Here is a 16,140-nt window from a genome sequence, read left to right on the forward strand (position 1 = left end):
TGGGACTGGCCCATTTGACTTACCAGGAACCTCCTTACCCAGGCCCATGGACAGGTCACGATCTACTAGTATGGCTATTTCCATAAGTAGCCTCTCAGAGGGGGATGTGGAGCACTCCGTAGAAAAGGAGTACAGAGCAACCAACCCCACAGATGTCCCACTGCAGATGTTATTTATTTATTTATTTTATATTTTCTTTTTGGCTGTGTTGGGTCTTCGTTGCTGCACGCGGGCTTTCTCTAGTTGCGGCGAGCGGGGACTTCTCATTGCAGTGGTTTCTCTTGTTGCGGAGCACGGGCTCTAGGTGCACGGGCTTCAGTAGTTGTGGCATGTGGGCTCAGTAGTTGTGGCACGCGGGCTCAGTAGTTGTGGCACACGGGCTCTAGAGCGCAGGTTCAGTAGTTGTGATGCACGGGCTTAGTTGCTCTGCAGCACGTGGGATCTTCCCAGACCAGGGCTCGAACCTGTGTCCCCTGCATTGGCAGGCGATTCTTAACCACTGCACCACCAGGGAAGTCCCAGATGTTATTTAAAGAGAAAAAAAATGATCTCATCACTTAGCCCACTTACCTTAGTTCTAACCTCAGGGAACCCCTGCTAAAACCCAGCCAGCCCAGCATTCAACCACATATCTACAATTATCTCAATTGGCAGCATGCGTAAAATTCTTAAAACAGCTTAGCAACCCTCATTTCTGTGTGTGTGGTGGTAGTGGGGTTGTAAGTGTGGTATATGCTATACCAAATTTTGGACAGCAGGGATAGAAAGGAAAGTGGTCGCAAAATCAGGCCAGGAAACATGCAACAGTTGTATGGTGGTGAGAATCTGTCCTGAATAACAGATTCTCCACCCCACCTGTTTGCTGTTATTCTCCGTTAGTTCTATTCTGAAATGGTATCAAATGTATCATTAAAACCAAAGACGCCTCATCATACACTGACAGATACATAAGACATTATCAATGTCATTATTATTACAAGTAGAAGAATAATATAAAATAACAAAACCTAACAATACGTTATCAGTTCAACCTAGTATTAAGAGTGAAAAGTATCTAGTAAGCATCCTTGGGCTGCTAAACCATAGATATTTTTGGATATCTAATTCAGGTAGAAAATGTTCTTGGAAAACTATGTCATCAACTTTCAAACAAATTGATTCATGCTATTATTTCATTAGGATAGAGAAACCACTTTTTAAAAAATAGCTTATTTCCCAGACTAGAGATTATACAAAAGGATCTAGAATAAAGTTGTGAGGGGGAGGAGGAAACCATGGAAAGGTGATTTTCCCCCTAAACCTGAAAGACTAGTGAGCTGTTACATGAAAATGCTTAGTATTATACCCACTTGTTCCAACAGAAGTAAAACCCAGGCTAGGCAATTTCAAAACAGTGGTAATTTTTTATCACTTTCCTTACCTTTCCTCAGCTCCACCTTTATGACTGCTCATCAAATCCAAGTGTTGAAAGCTTTTATGTCTTTAGCAATGCTCTTTTTCCTCTAACAATTTCCTCTTGCTTAAAAATGGCAGTGGACTCGTTGTTGCTCCCGAGGCTTCAGTGCCTTTAGATAGTAAAGCATGAGCAATAAAGAATTAGAATGTGTGTGAGAACCAGCATCCTAGAAGGAGCAGCAGGAATCCAGTCTACATCATCCTGGCACAGTTTAGTGCTACGCCCTCTTGTTAGCACATTCACGATGAACTTACTTCAGATTGTGCGTGACCACTGGGTACATATACTTGTCCCTGTGGGATTTGTCGTTGGATGTTACCTAGACAGAAAGAATGATGAAAAGCTAATTGCCTTCCGGAACAAGAGTCTGTTATATAAAAGGGAATTAAGACCCAGTGAAGAAGTCACCTGGAAGTAAAGGCTGCTGCTGAATTACAGAATGTTCACAGTTTTTAAATTATAAGAGAAATAAAAACACATTCATTACTTAATTTGAAAAAAAAAATGGCAAACATGTAAAACATGTCATACTATTAGTGACATGGGATCAGAGGGTCTCTTCAGGATAGGACATCTTCATTTCAGGGTGTCCTCTTCAATAAAGATGTCTCTTTAGGATAGGACATCTTCATTTCAGGGTGTCCTCTTCAATAAAGATGTCTCTTTCAATAAAATAGGACTTAAAAGGTAAAATTTCAGTGGGCAACTCTCCTACCCACGCCTAATCTTCTGATCATTCTTCACCTTGTCACGGCCACCCTCCTTCCCACTTCATACACTTTCTCCAACAAATTCAGTTCTCTTCCATTCGTTCCTCCCTCTGCATCCTATTTCTCTCCATTCTCTTGTCCACCCACTTTCCATCATTTTTTTCACACCACCCCAACTGCTACCATCCCAGCTGGGAAATAGAGCCTCCCTTCAGACCCCTAGGCAGCCCATTCAGCTGGGCCAGCGTAGGAGCCAACCCTGCCATTCCTCAGCCCAAGGAAAATCAACAAGTACCTCTGATACAATTACAGCTGCACCAGGATGCATAGCCATAGAGGGAACAAAGCTATAAACATACTTCACTATCTCTGCAAAAGCACATGCTTCAGAGTGCCCGCAAGCTTTCAAAATTGACTTTACAATGAGGATTTGTGTATTTTATAGACATTAAAATCATGCTGGTTGTTTGAATTTACATAACATGTTTTCGGGTATAAATTTGTATCTTGTGCTATTTGGAGATGGGGCCACACAAAGACAGGATGGTGCCATTAGTATTAGTTGACTTTATCTTCAGAAACAGTGACATTATTCTAGCTGGTTTATCATTACATGTGATCTTCAGGGATTGCTAGACTGCTTTGTTCTGGTTATACAGGTAACTCATTAGCACACTGCACAGGACACCACATATGGCTTCTGTCTGGCCTCGTCTGTGGAGATGCAAAAACCAAGCCTGGAGAGAAGAAAGATCCTTGTTATACTCCTAAAAAGGCTCTTCAAAGTGGCCATTTCTTCCTTGACTCCAGTTCCTACTATAACCCACAATTATTCCCCGTGTATTGCTCAGGCTCCTCCATCTCCCTCACCCTGGCCCTAGCAGTTCCTGTAAAAATTCCCTGAGGAGATATATATAGCTCCCTGAGGAGGTATAGGTATAGATAAAGACATAGATATAGATATATAGATACTGTCAAAAATAGCACAACTAAAACCACCAAATCAATAAATAGTATTTAGCTCTCAAACTGGGAGCTTCCAAATTCAAAGACTGATATGAAGCTCATGGGCATGAAATTAAAGGATAGTTTATAAAGTGAAAATGAGAAAGTTATTAACGTTTACAATGACTCATTATTACAATGGGGGTTCCAGATGGCAGGAGACTGGTTAAAAGTGATTCTCTCATACCATTTTTAGGAAGATGACTTAAGTTTTATTATGACTGTCAGAGGCATTTATAAGAAATAACCTAAGTTTTGCTTATGTTCATGAAATAATCTAGACTTAGTTTTGCTTCCATGGCTTACATGGTTTTGTCTGTCCAGGGAACCCTCAGGTTTGGTCTCCCTTTTGTATTTATGTTTAGCAATTCCCCCCTTTCTGGTCATTATCTCAGCAAGCTAAGGGTGTGGCCAACTAGTTTAGCATTACTCTTGGTAACCACTGTTGACACAGCCAGGCTAAAGAATCACACGTTCATTGTTTCCAGTAGTTGAGTCAACAGGATGGAGGGTCATGTAGTTGCTGTTACCAACAGCTGCATCATCATCATAGACGTGGGAAGTTACATCACTGAGTTCTTCAGGTTATCTAATCCTGATGGATATCATTTGGTGTATGAGAGGCTGGCAAAAGGCATTTAAAACCCTTGGGAGGATACAATGCACTAGAAAGGTTAACACGATGACTATAATCAGAATAGTAGCCAAGAATTTTAAAAATTCTCCAGGGCAGAGATTCGCAGAAGCTAAGATTTAACCAACTAGATAACTCGAATGGGCTGTAACCAAATTCAGGCTTTACCTATATATATACATATAATATATATATATATATTTTTTTTAACATAGGCACAACATGATGTATTAGCAATCATATATCCTCATGATTACCTAGGACAGGATGAACATGAGGATATTTTAGTTCGGGAGGTGGTACTGCAGATGCGCCTCCACCTAAGTTAGGCCTCTATATGATGTGAGCAATAAGGTAATTTAATAAGATGCATTTCTATGGAAATAAAAGAAAAACAAGGGTTAACAGTTCAAGCAAATTATAAATTCAGTTTCTGAGTTTGGAGAGCAGCCAATTGAGAACATTTCTAGATTTGAATTCGAAGCATCTTTAGGGAGTGGAATAAGGATGGCAGTTTCAATCTGTGGATTTTCCTGGTTTGCAGCTTAACTGTCTTTGATGTCATCAGGTATTCTACTGAACTTTCTTGAGCAGCCCGTACAGCAACAAGCATGAAGGTTGTCCATACATGATCTACTGTGGTGATTTCTCTGAAGTTTACAAGTAGATAACGAAACCTCAAAGACAATTAACAGGACTAGAATTTGATAATGAATACACCATACTTTTCTATACTTACCTGGTAGGAGAGATACCATGATAACCATAGTTTTCTAGTGAAACAATTTTTTCCATAGTCATCCCACTTTTATCAAAGATATTTATAGTGAAACTAATTTGTTTATAAGTCATCTTATTAAACTTGGATAGATTATTTACATAAATGTAGTAAGAATAGTAATTCTGTGCAGATTCTCAAATATGACATTTTGGTCAAAGCCTTGGTAATATCCAAGGGGCTTTACTGGCTCCATAAAGTCAACTTTAGTTCTTTAAAATTGTCTGGTAATAAGGAATTTCAGATTAGACCTTTAAAGTCTCTTTAGGCTAAGAAGCCAAGCTAAGGACTTGTTTAATTGTGTCCTGCTACAAGAAGAACAAATTCTTATTGAGTTTAAATAAATACATATATTGTCATGAAAAGAGGAGTATTTAATAAGAGTTTTTGAATTCTGGAGGGATTAGGTAGGGAGAAAAAGATAAATGTTTCAACTTTTGTTTACAAAAGTATACTTTCTCAAATTGCTGTCAAGTTATAAATATTAATAGCTTAAAAGAGAGAAGCAAAAGGAGTCCTTTAAATCTGGAAAACAAAACATTAAACAACCAGCAATATTTAAAATGAAGTCATAAAAGTTATAATCATCTTCATCAGTTCATTCAGTCTCCTGTAATTAATTTTTGTTTTGCTTCATCTTGGGTTAGTAGCTTTATGAATCAATCACTTTTCCAGTAGAGTCTTAGAAATTCTTACCCAGTTCGGTGTTATGATCTTAAAGTTATCAGAAACCTGTATTCTAGAGTACTTGTTAATATCTTTTCCATAAATCTCTTTGAAGATGAAGCATTTTGCCTGTAGATGATTACAAATGCTTTCAGAGGGGAATCAAGAGTAAAACAATAACTGTGACAAAAGACTTAAAAACATCCATGGTTAAAGATCTAGTGAGAATTCACCAAAAAATGATGCCCAAATTATTATTTTGTGACATACAATATTATAAAATAATAACTGGAATTTTGACTGATAACATTATACAAGGACATATCAGGTTTTTAGGAATCTCATATAATTTCTAAAACACATATTAATAATATATACTATGTAAATATAATCTAAGAAGGTCAAACATTACTTTTTATTTGACAATGTTTGCCATGCAATTTAATATCAAATAAGCCTAAATAAACTGAGATTTCTCTTTTATAAGGAGAAAGAGCAAATTTTTTCAGAACTTCCAGGGGCCCTCTGGAAAATTCCAAAGTTAGTTTGAGGTCAAAAAGACTTCATTCAGAATTTGATTTGGGGAAGTTTGTTAAAAATGTCAAAAGATTTGAAACCCTTGATCAATTAGGAGTGTAAGTCACTATGACATAATACTTAGTTATCTGTTCACCAAAGTGATAACTGAAAGATTTCAAAGGCAAATATAGAAAGTTACATAGTTGTAAAAAACCCTAGGTCTTAAAATTGAAAAGACTCAGTTTTCCTAATTAATCAAAGATCTGATAAAGACAATGTGGAACACAGGAAATATTTCCCATGACACAGAATCCTTGTTTCCTAGGCAGATTACATTAAAGGTAAAGAAAAACCTTTTATAATATTTTATTAAGAACAGACCAATAATCTAAGAAATTTTGTGATTTTAACAGAGAGAAAATTAAACTCTAGTTTTGTATCAGTACATTACTGAGCTCATTTAAAAAATCCTTGTAAATAAATCTATTCAATTTTAGCCAGCTGTGACCTCACAACATAAAATTTCTCTTCCACAAACCTTTTGCATCTTTCTATATCCATTTAGGTTTTGCCTTCTTCTTTTTCCTTTCTTCTTCTGAAAAAAAAAAAACAGTCATTTTGTTTTACATATTACTCTCTTTCTCCTTAACAAAAACACATCCTATATTCCTTGCATACTCCTCATATGAAAATATATTTTATTGTAAATCAACTATACTTCAATTTTTAAAAATTACAAGTTCAAACCTCATAATAAGGATCACTTTGATGTTCCATATCCCTAGAATCAGCAATATTTTCACTATTATATTGATTTCTTCCAATCAATGTGAGGGAGAGCAATGTCAGTTTTCATTTCTTTGGATCAAAGTGAAAAACTGCAGGGCAGAATAGTCTAACAAATAATGTTCATGTGCTGTTGGTTGTCAAAGAGAAGAGTTAGAGGGAAAGAGAAAACCAGACATCAGCTCCTCGCCCTACAATACACTAAACAACCAGCTCAGGTGGTTTTGTGTCCTATTCACTTGTGCAGTAACTATTGCTTGTATCCATGCCATGTAAACTCAGTCTATTATTTTCAGGATGTAGAACACACCTCTACATCCTTAGCAAGGAAACGGAAGAGCCAGTCTCATAATGAATGAGTGCTTTGGCACTTGTTAGGGGTTTGTATCCTCGGGTTTAGACCAATGAGTTTATTAATTTCCTAATGCTAGATATTTAGGGGCTTTATGGAGAATGGATAGAAGTTCTGTTGACAGAATTAAAGGCTATGTAGCTGTGACAAAATTAAGAATGTCTCAGTTCTACTCTGTTTTTGGAATCTGAAGGGAGAAGAAAGTATGTAGAAAAAATATGCAAACACTTACTGAAAACTGTTCTTTTTTTATTCAGATATTTTATGGAGTTGTTTTTTATGAAGAAATGAAATAAATCTGTACTGATATTTTTTAAATCCAATTTTCTTCCCTTTCTTTTTATACAAAGTTGTTTTCCTTCACTCTTTATTGTTTCTAGTAGCTCTATTTTTACATATTGATTATAAATTTTAACTATGAGTAATCTTTATTTTCCAGTGAAAATTACAAAGCAGGCAATAGTGAACTATCTATCATATATTAGCACCCTATAGTAAATTAGCAAATTTATAAATACATAATTATAAAAACTTATACTTTTTAGAAACACGTTTTTCATAGTACAATATTTAATGTGGTTTTAATGTGGCAAAAGACATATTTATTAATAGACCCAAATATCTTTGTCTCTGTAAAAATTAAGAAAAATAAATAAATTTAAATTTATGTTTAGTGATCAATGTCTCAGTAAATTATCTTATTTGGAAATGATCTAGATAATAAATGTTCAATATTTAGTTTAGCTTAGTATAAACTTTTATTTACATTTATTTAAATTACTTGTTTTTAACAATTATGCTTAGATTAGCCATCAAACAGCTAGCCATCATCTTAAGTTATTTTGTAACATAGAGATAGCATGAGCTTATTCGACAAATAAACCAAGGTAGAAAAAGTTATATGTTTGCATTACATTTAATATTGACAATTCCAAAGACACATCTGTTTTTATTAAACCAACAAACTTAAACTAACTTTTATTTAACAAAGATTATCCTGATCATGTGAACTTGAAAACAGTTGGATTAGAGTTTCCATTTCTGAGAGTTTTAGGAATATTTAATTTATACATGCACTTATTTCTCTTTAAGCCAACAAAGTAGAATTCTTTTAAAAATATCAGGGACGGAGTCAAGATGGCAGTGTGGGAAGATGTAGAGTTAGCGTCTCCCCACAACTAGGGCGCCTGCCGGCTGCTGGTGGGGAGACCCCCAAGGAGACAGGAGGAACCCCAAAGTGAACCAGTAGGACGTAGGGGGACTGAGGGGGGAGGAGAAGTGGAGGCCAGACAGGATCAGTGCCCCTGAGGCTGGGGAGATCAGGAGAGGCAGGTGGGAGGGACTCTCCAGGAAGAGCAGGAAAGGAGCAGAGGGCGACTGCCCCCCCAACTCAGGCCGGGGAGCCTGCTGAGCTCCCAGGCCGATCCCCTGCCCTCCAAAGCCCCCTCCAGACCACATGGGTTCTTGAGGGCATAGGAGGGAGGCCAGGGAGATCAGGAGAAGCAGGCGGTAGGGGCCCTCCCAGACCGGAGAAGCAGGAGAGGAGGGCGTTTACCCCACCCACTAGAGCCCAGGAAGCCTGCTGGGCTCCTAGGTGAGGTCCCCTGCCCTCTGAGACCAGGGGTGGGGGGCACACCTGGGCCCCTTCTGTTCCTTGATCCTAACCCCCAATACCCACAGCCCCCAGGGCCTTTTCCAGCCCTGTGGGTCCTGAGCATTGGCCCTGCCCACCGCCCAAACCTTGCCCTTGCTTAGGCCCTGCCCTCCACAGCCAAGGCCTTCCCCCCCACTTTTTTTCCCCCTCCTCCTCTTTTTTACTATTGTGGTACTGTAGTACTTTCTGGTTGTTGATTCATCTATATTTTTATTTTTATATTCTTCATAACATATCTGTTAGTTTCCTAGTCTAATTTTATATTTTACTTTGTTATTGGTTTTTTTGTTGTTGTTTTTTTTTTGCCGCCCCAGGTGGCTTGCAGGATCTTGGTTCATGAGCCGAGTTGGGCCTAAGCTCCTGCGGTGGGAGCTCCGAGTCCGAACCACTGGACTAGCAGAGAACCTCAGACCCTACGGAATATTCATCAGAGTGAGGTCTCATGGAGTTCCTCATTTCAGCACCAAGACCCAGCTCTACCCAATAGCCTACAAAACCCAGAGTTGGAAACCTCAGGCCAAACAACCAGTAAGACAGGAACACAATCCCACTCATAAAAAAAAAAAAAAAAAAAGAGACACGGCAAAAAAATATATCACAGATGAAGGAGCAAGGTATAAACCTACAAGACCAAATAAATGAAGAGGAAATAGGCAATCTACCTGAAAAAGAATTCAGAGTAATGATAGTAAAGATGATCCAGAATCTCAGAAATAGAATGGAGGCACGGATTGAGAAAATACAAGAAATGTTTAACACAGATCTAGAAGAACAAAAGAACAAACAAACAGAGATGAACAACATAATGACTGAAATGAAAAATACACTAGAAGGAATCAATAACAGAAAAACTGAGGCAGAAGAACAAATAAGTGAGCTGGAAAACAAAATGGTGGAAATAACTGCCAAGGAGCAGAATAAAGAAAAAAGAGTGAAAAGAATTGAAGACAATCTCAGAGACCTCTGGGACAACAATAAATGTACCAACATTCGAATTATAGGGGTCCCAAAAGAAGAGGAAAAAAAGAAAGGGCCTGAGAAAATATTTGAAGAGATTATAGTTGAAAACTTCCCTAACATGGGAGAGAAAATAGTCAATCAAGTCCAGGAAGCGCAGAGAGTCCCATACAGGATAAACCCTAGGAAAAACACACCAAGACACATATTAATCAAACTAATAAAAATTAAACTCAAAGAAAAAATATTAAAAGCAGCAAGGGAAAAACAAAAAATAACATACAAAGGAATCCCCATAAGTTATCAGCTGATTTTTCAGTGGAAACTCTACAGGCCAGAGGGAGTGGCAGGATATACTTAAAGTGATGAAAGAGAAAAACCTACAACCAAGATTACTCTATCCAGCAAGGATCTCATTCAGATTCGATGGAGAAGTCAAAAGCTTTTCAGACAAGCAAAAGCTAAGAGAATTCAGCACCACCAAACCAGCTTTACAGCAAATGCTAAAGAAACTTCTCAAAGAGGGAAACACAAGAGAAGAAAAGACCCACAAAAACAAACCCAAAACAATTAAGAAAATGATAATAGAAACATATGTATCGATAATAACCTTGAATGTAAATGGATTAAATGCCCCAATGAAAAGACACAGACTGGCTGAATGGATACAAAAACAAGACCCATATATATGCTGTCTACAAGAGACCCACTTCAGACCTAGGGACACATACAAACTGAACGTGAAGGGATGGAAAAAGATATTCCATGCAAATGGAAATCAAAAGAAAGCTGGAGTAGCAATACTCGTATCAGATAAAATAGACTTTAAGATAAAGTCTGCTACAAGAGACAAGGAGGGACACTACATAATGATCAAAGGATCAATCCAAGAAGAAGATATGACAATTATAAATGTTTATGCACCCAACATAAAGAGCACCTCAATACATAAGGCAAATGCTAACAAGCATGAAAGGAGAAATCAACAGTAACACAATAATAGTAGGGTACTTTAACACCCCACTTACACCAATGGACAGATATCCAAACAGAAAATAAATAAGGAAACACAAGCTTTAAATGATACAATAGACCAGATAGATCTAACTGATATTTATAGAACATTCCACCCAAAAGTGGCAGAATACACTTTCTTCTCAAGTGCACATGGAACATTCTCCAGGATAGATCACATCTTGGGTCACAAATCAAGTCTTGGAAAATTTAAGAATATTGAAATCATATCAAGCATCTTTTCTGACCACAACGCTATTAGATTGGAAATCAATTACAGGAAAAAAACTGTAAAAAACACAAATACACGGAGGCTAAACAGTGCACTACTAAATAACCAAGAGATCACTGAAGAAATCAAAGAAGAAATTAAAAAATACATAGAAACAAATGACAATGAAAACACAACGACCCAAAACCTATGTGACGCAGCAAAAGCAGTGCTAAGAGGGAAGTTTATAGCAATACAAGCCTACCTCAAGAAACAGGAAACATCTCGAATAAACAACCTAACCTTGCACCTGAAGCAATTAGAGAAAGAAGAACAAAAAAACCCCCAAAGCTAGCAGAAGGAAAGAAATCATAGAGATCAGGTCAGAAATAAATGAAAAAGAAATGAAGGAAACAATAGCAAAAATCAATGAAACTAAAAGCTGGTTCTTTGAGAAGATAAACAAAATTGATAAACCATTAGCCAGACTCATCAAGAGAAAAAGGCAGAAGACTCAAATCAATAGAATTAGATATGAAAAAGGAGAAGTAACCACTGACACTGCAGGAATACAAACGATCATGAGAGATTACTACAAGCAACTCTATGCCAATAAAATGGACAACCTGGAAGAAATGGACAGATTCTTAGAAATGCACAACCTGCCGAGACTGAACCAGGAAGAAATAGAAAATATGAACAGACCAATCACAAGCACTGAAATTGAAACTGTGATTAAAAATCTTCCAACAAACAAAAGTCCAGGACCAGATGGCTTCACAGGCGAATTCTATCAAACATTTAGAGAAGAGCTAACACCTATCCTTCTCAAACTCTTCCAAAATATTGCAGAGGGAGGAACACTCCCCAACTCATTCTACGAGGCCACCATCACCCTGATACCAAAACCAGACAAAGATGTCACAAAGAAAGAAAACTACAGGCCAATATCACTGATGAACATAGATGCAAAAATCCTCAACAAAATACTAGCAAACAGAATCCAACAGCACATTAAAAGGATCAAACACCATGATCAAGTGGGGTTTATTCCAGGAATGCAAGGATTCTTCAATATATGCAAATCAATCAACGTGATACACCATATTAACAAACTGAAGGAGGAAAACCATATGATCATCTCAATAGATGCAGAGAAAGCTTTCGACAAAATTCAACACCCATTTATGATAAAAGCCCTGCAGAAAGTAGGCATAGAGGGAACTTTCCTCAACATAATAAAGGCCATATATGACAAACCCACAGCCAATATCATCCTCAGTGGTGAAAAACTGAAACCATTTCCACTAAGATCAGGAACAAGACAAGGTTGCCCACTCTCACCACTATTATTCAACATAGTTTTGAAAGTTTTAGCCACAGCAATCAGAGAAGAAAAACAAATAAAAGGAATCCAAATCGGAAAAGAAGTAAAGCTGTCACTGTTTGCAGATGACATGATACTATACATACAGAATCCTAAAGATGCTACCAGAAAACTACTAGAGCTAATCAATGAATTTGGTAAAGTAGCAGGATACAAAATTAATGCACAGAAATCTCTTGCATTCCTGTATACTAATGATGAAAAATCTGAAAGTGAAATTAAGAAAACACTCCCGTTTACCACTGCAACAAAAAGAATAAAATATCTAGGAATAAACCTACCTAAGGAGACAAAAGACCTGTATGCAGAAAATTATAAGACACTGATGAAAGAAATTAAAGATGATACAAATAGATGGAGAGATATACCATGTTCTTGGATTGGAAGAATAAACATTGTGAAAATGACTCTGCTACCCAAAGCAATCTACAGATTCAATGCAATCCCTATCAAACTACCACTGGCATTTTTCACAGAACTAGAACAAAAAATTTCACAATTTGTATGGAAACACAAAAGACCCCGGATAGCCAAAGCAATCTTGAGAACGAAAAATGGAGCTGGAGGAATCAGGCTCCCTGACTTCAGACTATATTACAAAGCTACAGTAATCAAGACAGTTTGGTACTGGCACAAAAACAGAAATATAGATCAATGGAACAGGATAGAAAGCCCAGAGATAAACCCACACACATATGGTCACCTTATCTTTGATAAAGGAGGCAAGCATATACAGTGGAGAAAAGACAGCCTCTTCAATAAGTGGTGCTGGGAAAATTGGACAGATACATGTAAAAGTATGAAATTAGAACACTCCCTGATACCATACACAAAAATAAACTCAAAATGGATTAAAGACCTAAGTGTAAGGCCAGACACTATCAAACTCTTAGAAGAAAACATAGGCAGAACACTCTATGACATAAATCACAGCAAGATTCTTTTTGACCCAGCTCCTAGAGAAATGGAAATAAAAACACAAATAAACAAATGGGACCTAATGAAACTTAAAAGCTTTTGCACAGCAAAGGAAACCATAAACAAGACCAAAAGACAACCCTCAGAATGGGAGAAAATATTTGCAAATGAAGCAACTGACAAAGGATTAATCTCCAAGATTTATAAGCAGCTCATGCAGCTCAATAACAAAAAAACGAACAACCCAATCCAAAAATGGGCAGAAGACCTAAATAGACATTTCTCCAAAGAAGATATACAGATTGCCAACAGACACATGAAAGAATGCTCAACATCATTAATCATTAGAGAAATGCAAATCAAAACTACAATGAGATATCATCTCACACCGGTCAGACTGGCCATCATCAAAAAATCTAGAAACAATAAATGCTGGAGAGGGTGTGGAGGAAAGGGAACACTCTTGCACTGTTGGTGGGAATGTAAATTGATACAGCCACTATGGAGAACAGTATGGAGGTTCCTTAAAAAACTACAAATAGAACTACCATACGACCCAGCAATCCCACTACTGGGCATATACCCAGAGAAAACCATAGTTCAAAAAGAGTCATGTACCAAAATGTTCATTGCAGCTCTATTTACAATAGCCAGGACATGGAAGCATCCTAAGTGTCCATCGACAGATGAATGGATAAAGAAGATGTGGCACATATATACAATGGAATGTTACCCAGCCATAAAAAGAAATGAAATTGAGTTATTTGTAGTGAGGTGGATGGACCTAGAGTCTGTCATACAGAGTGAAGTAAGTCAGAAAGAGAAAAACAAATACAGTATGCTAACACATATATATGGAATCTAAGGAAAAACAAAAAAAAGGCCATGAAGAACCTAGTGGCAAGACGGGAATAAAGCCACAGACCTACTAGAGAATGGACTTGAGGATATGGGGAGGGGGAAGGGTGAGATGTGACAGGGTGAGAGAGTGTCATGGACATATATACACTACCAAATGTAAAATAGATAGCTAGTGGGAAGCAGCCGCATAGCACAGGGAGATCAGCTCGGTGCTTTGTGACCACCTAGAGGGGTGGGATGGGGAGGGAGGGAGGGCGGGAGATGCAAGAGGGAAGAGATATGGGAACATATGTATATGTATAACTGATTCACTTTGTTATAAAGCAGAAACTAACACACCATTGTAAAGCAATTATACTTCAATAAAGATGTTTAAAAAAATATATATCATATATACATGGGAATTCCCTGGCAGTCCAGTGGTTAGGACTCGGGGCTTTCACTGCCCAGGGCCCGGGTCCAACCCCTGGTTGGGGAACTAAGATCCCACAAGCTGCATGGGGCGGCCAAAAAAATATCATATATGTGTATATATAATATACATACATATATGGATATACATAAACATGTAGACAGACACAAAGGTCTTACAGTTTTCATTTTTAAATTTTAGCCATATCTCAGGTATAATAATACAAAACTCAAAAGAATCTGGATCCAAATTGTGTTTCTGGCCGACAGACTAAGTTAAGGTTACCTGCTCAGATGGCCAAAGTTTTTTAATGAAGATTTTGTGTGTGTGTGTGTGTGTGCGCACACACACGCGCGCACTGTAAGGATTCTTTTAGAGAAGCTATTTTTAGAGTCACTTTGTCTCTTAGAAACTTCTGCATACCAATCAAAGAGTATCTTCCATCGTCTCTGAGAGGTTTGCAATCCTCTTTTCAAGGGCACCGCGTAAAGTGGACTATCTTATCTACGTTAAAGTTTCCCCGAAGTGGCCACTACAATTCCAAATTATCCTTTATAAAGTTTACCCATTTTGCCAGAAAGGCACAAGATCCTGGTCCATAGTAGGTATACATACAAGAAGCAAGAGTTTTTAAGGGAGGAGGAGAATGAGATTTAGATGAGGTGGAGCCTATCTCTTCCTCTAGATTCCCTGAAACAATCTGTGAGGAGCTCAGTAATCCTACCATTGCCTAAATCCCAGGGAATCACAAGTTTCTCCCCTTTCAGACAGAAGGGTGACTTACCAAGAAGCTTCAACAAACAGAATACAGGTATGCACAATAAATTCCGAGAGCTCAACATGCAAAGAGAGCAGCATTCAGGCTGACTGCAAGGTTGGCAAGACAGTGGTGAGCTCAATGGGCCCAGTGGGTACCAGCACGTGGTTGCTCACTGGCCTCAGAGTTGTTGAGGGTCTTCTTTGGATCCCACTTCTGATGTCAGAAAACTGTCAAAAATCCAGAAATAACACAATCAAAACCACCAAATCAATAAATAGTATTTAGTAAGAGTTTGTTGTGTATATAAAAACAGTTAGGAACTGGGAGCTTCCAGATTCAAAGATGGATATGAAGGTCACAGGCATTAAATTACAGCAAGGCTTATAAAGTGAAAATGAGAAAGTTATTAATGTTTACAATGACTGGTTATTACAATGGGGGGTTCCAGATGGCAGGGGATTGGTTAAAAGTGATTATCTCATACCATTTTAAAGACCATGACTTAAGGTTGTTTTTTTTTTTATGACTGTCAGAGGCATTTACAAGAAATAACCTAGGTTAAGTTTCATTTATGTCCATGAAATAAGCTAGGTTTAGTTGAGCTTACTGGCTTAAATGGTTTTGTCTGCTCAGGGAATTCTCAAGTCCAGTCTCCATTTTGTATTTAATTTTAACCACACACACACACACACACACACACACACACACACACACACACTGAGAGCAATCTGCTTTAATGTACTAGAATAAATGTCTCAGGCCAAGCCTGCCAGAGTTTGGTTTTGCTATTAAAGGGCACATTCAGGGCCCCTCAAGGTACTGAAATCTAGTGTTGGGAAACTAGGGAAACAGTGTCACTTGCGGGAAGCCCAAATTGAATACTTTAGTGATTGGAGCTGCTCCAATTCTAACTGAAGTCTGTGCCTTCGTGTCTGGGACTATAAGCGTTGAGAAACACTCTGGGTGAGGGAGTGGGTGGGAGGGAATCAGAGAGGGGTTCACTACTGATGAGGCATATGCAGGAGACTCAGAAGTCTGTTCAATCATTCCCAGACCGAGA

General features: G+C 37.9%; 1 protein-coding gene and 1 long non-coding RNA gene across 4 annotated transcripts in view; one reads left to right on the plus strand and one right to left on the minus strand.

Moving 5' to 3' along the window:
- Window positions 1-60: 60 nt before the first annotated feature.
- Window positions 61-16,140, minus strand: part of LOC133082411 (uncharacterized) — a 35,787-nt gene continuing 19,707 nt past the window's right edge. For 2 of the 3 annotated variants that reach the window (XR_009698947.1, XR_009698948.1), the window contains 4 exons: window positions 15,105-15,307; window positions 6,307-6,363; window positions 1,421-1,565; window positions 61-499 (listed from right to left, as the gene is read on the minus strand). This is a non-coding gene — a long non-coding RNA (uncharacterized LOC133082411). The remainder of the gene's footprint in view (window positions 500-1,420; window positions 1,566-6,306; window positions 6,364-15,104; window positions 15,308-16,140) is intronic. The other variant, XR_009698949.1, reaches the window with a different exon arrangement.
- LOC133082393 (NADH dehydrogenase [ubiquinone] 1 beta subcomplex subunit 1) lies at window positions 1,698-1,947 on the plus strand. Its single transcript, XM_061178978.1, has one exon. It carries the CDS (start codon window positions 1,701-1,703, stop codon window positions 1,872-1,874), a length of 174 nt encoding a protein of 57 aa, XP_061034961.1. The 5' UTR covers window positions 1,698-1,700; the 3' UTR covers window positions 1,875-1,947.

This window comes from Eubalaena glacialis, chromosome X, assembly GCF_028564815.1.
Source record: "Eubalaena glacialis isolate mEubGla1 chromosome X, mEubGla1.1.hap2.+ XY, whole genome shotgun sequence".
Classification (NCBI taxonomy): Eukaryota; Metazoa; Chordata; class Mammalia; order Artiodactyla; family Balaenidae; genus Eubalaena; species Eubalaena glacialis.

Coding starts and splice junctions, on each gene's coding strand:
- LOC133082393 (XM_061178978.1), top strand. CDS start 1,701: ATGAACTTACTTCAGATTGTGCGTGACCACTGGGTACATATACTTGTC.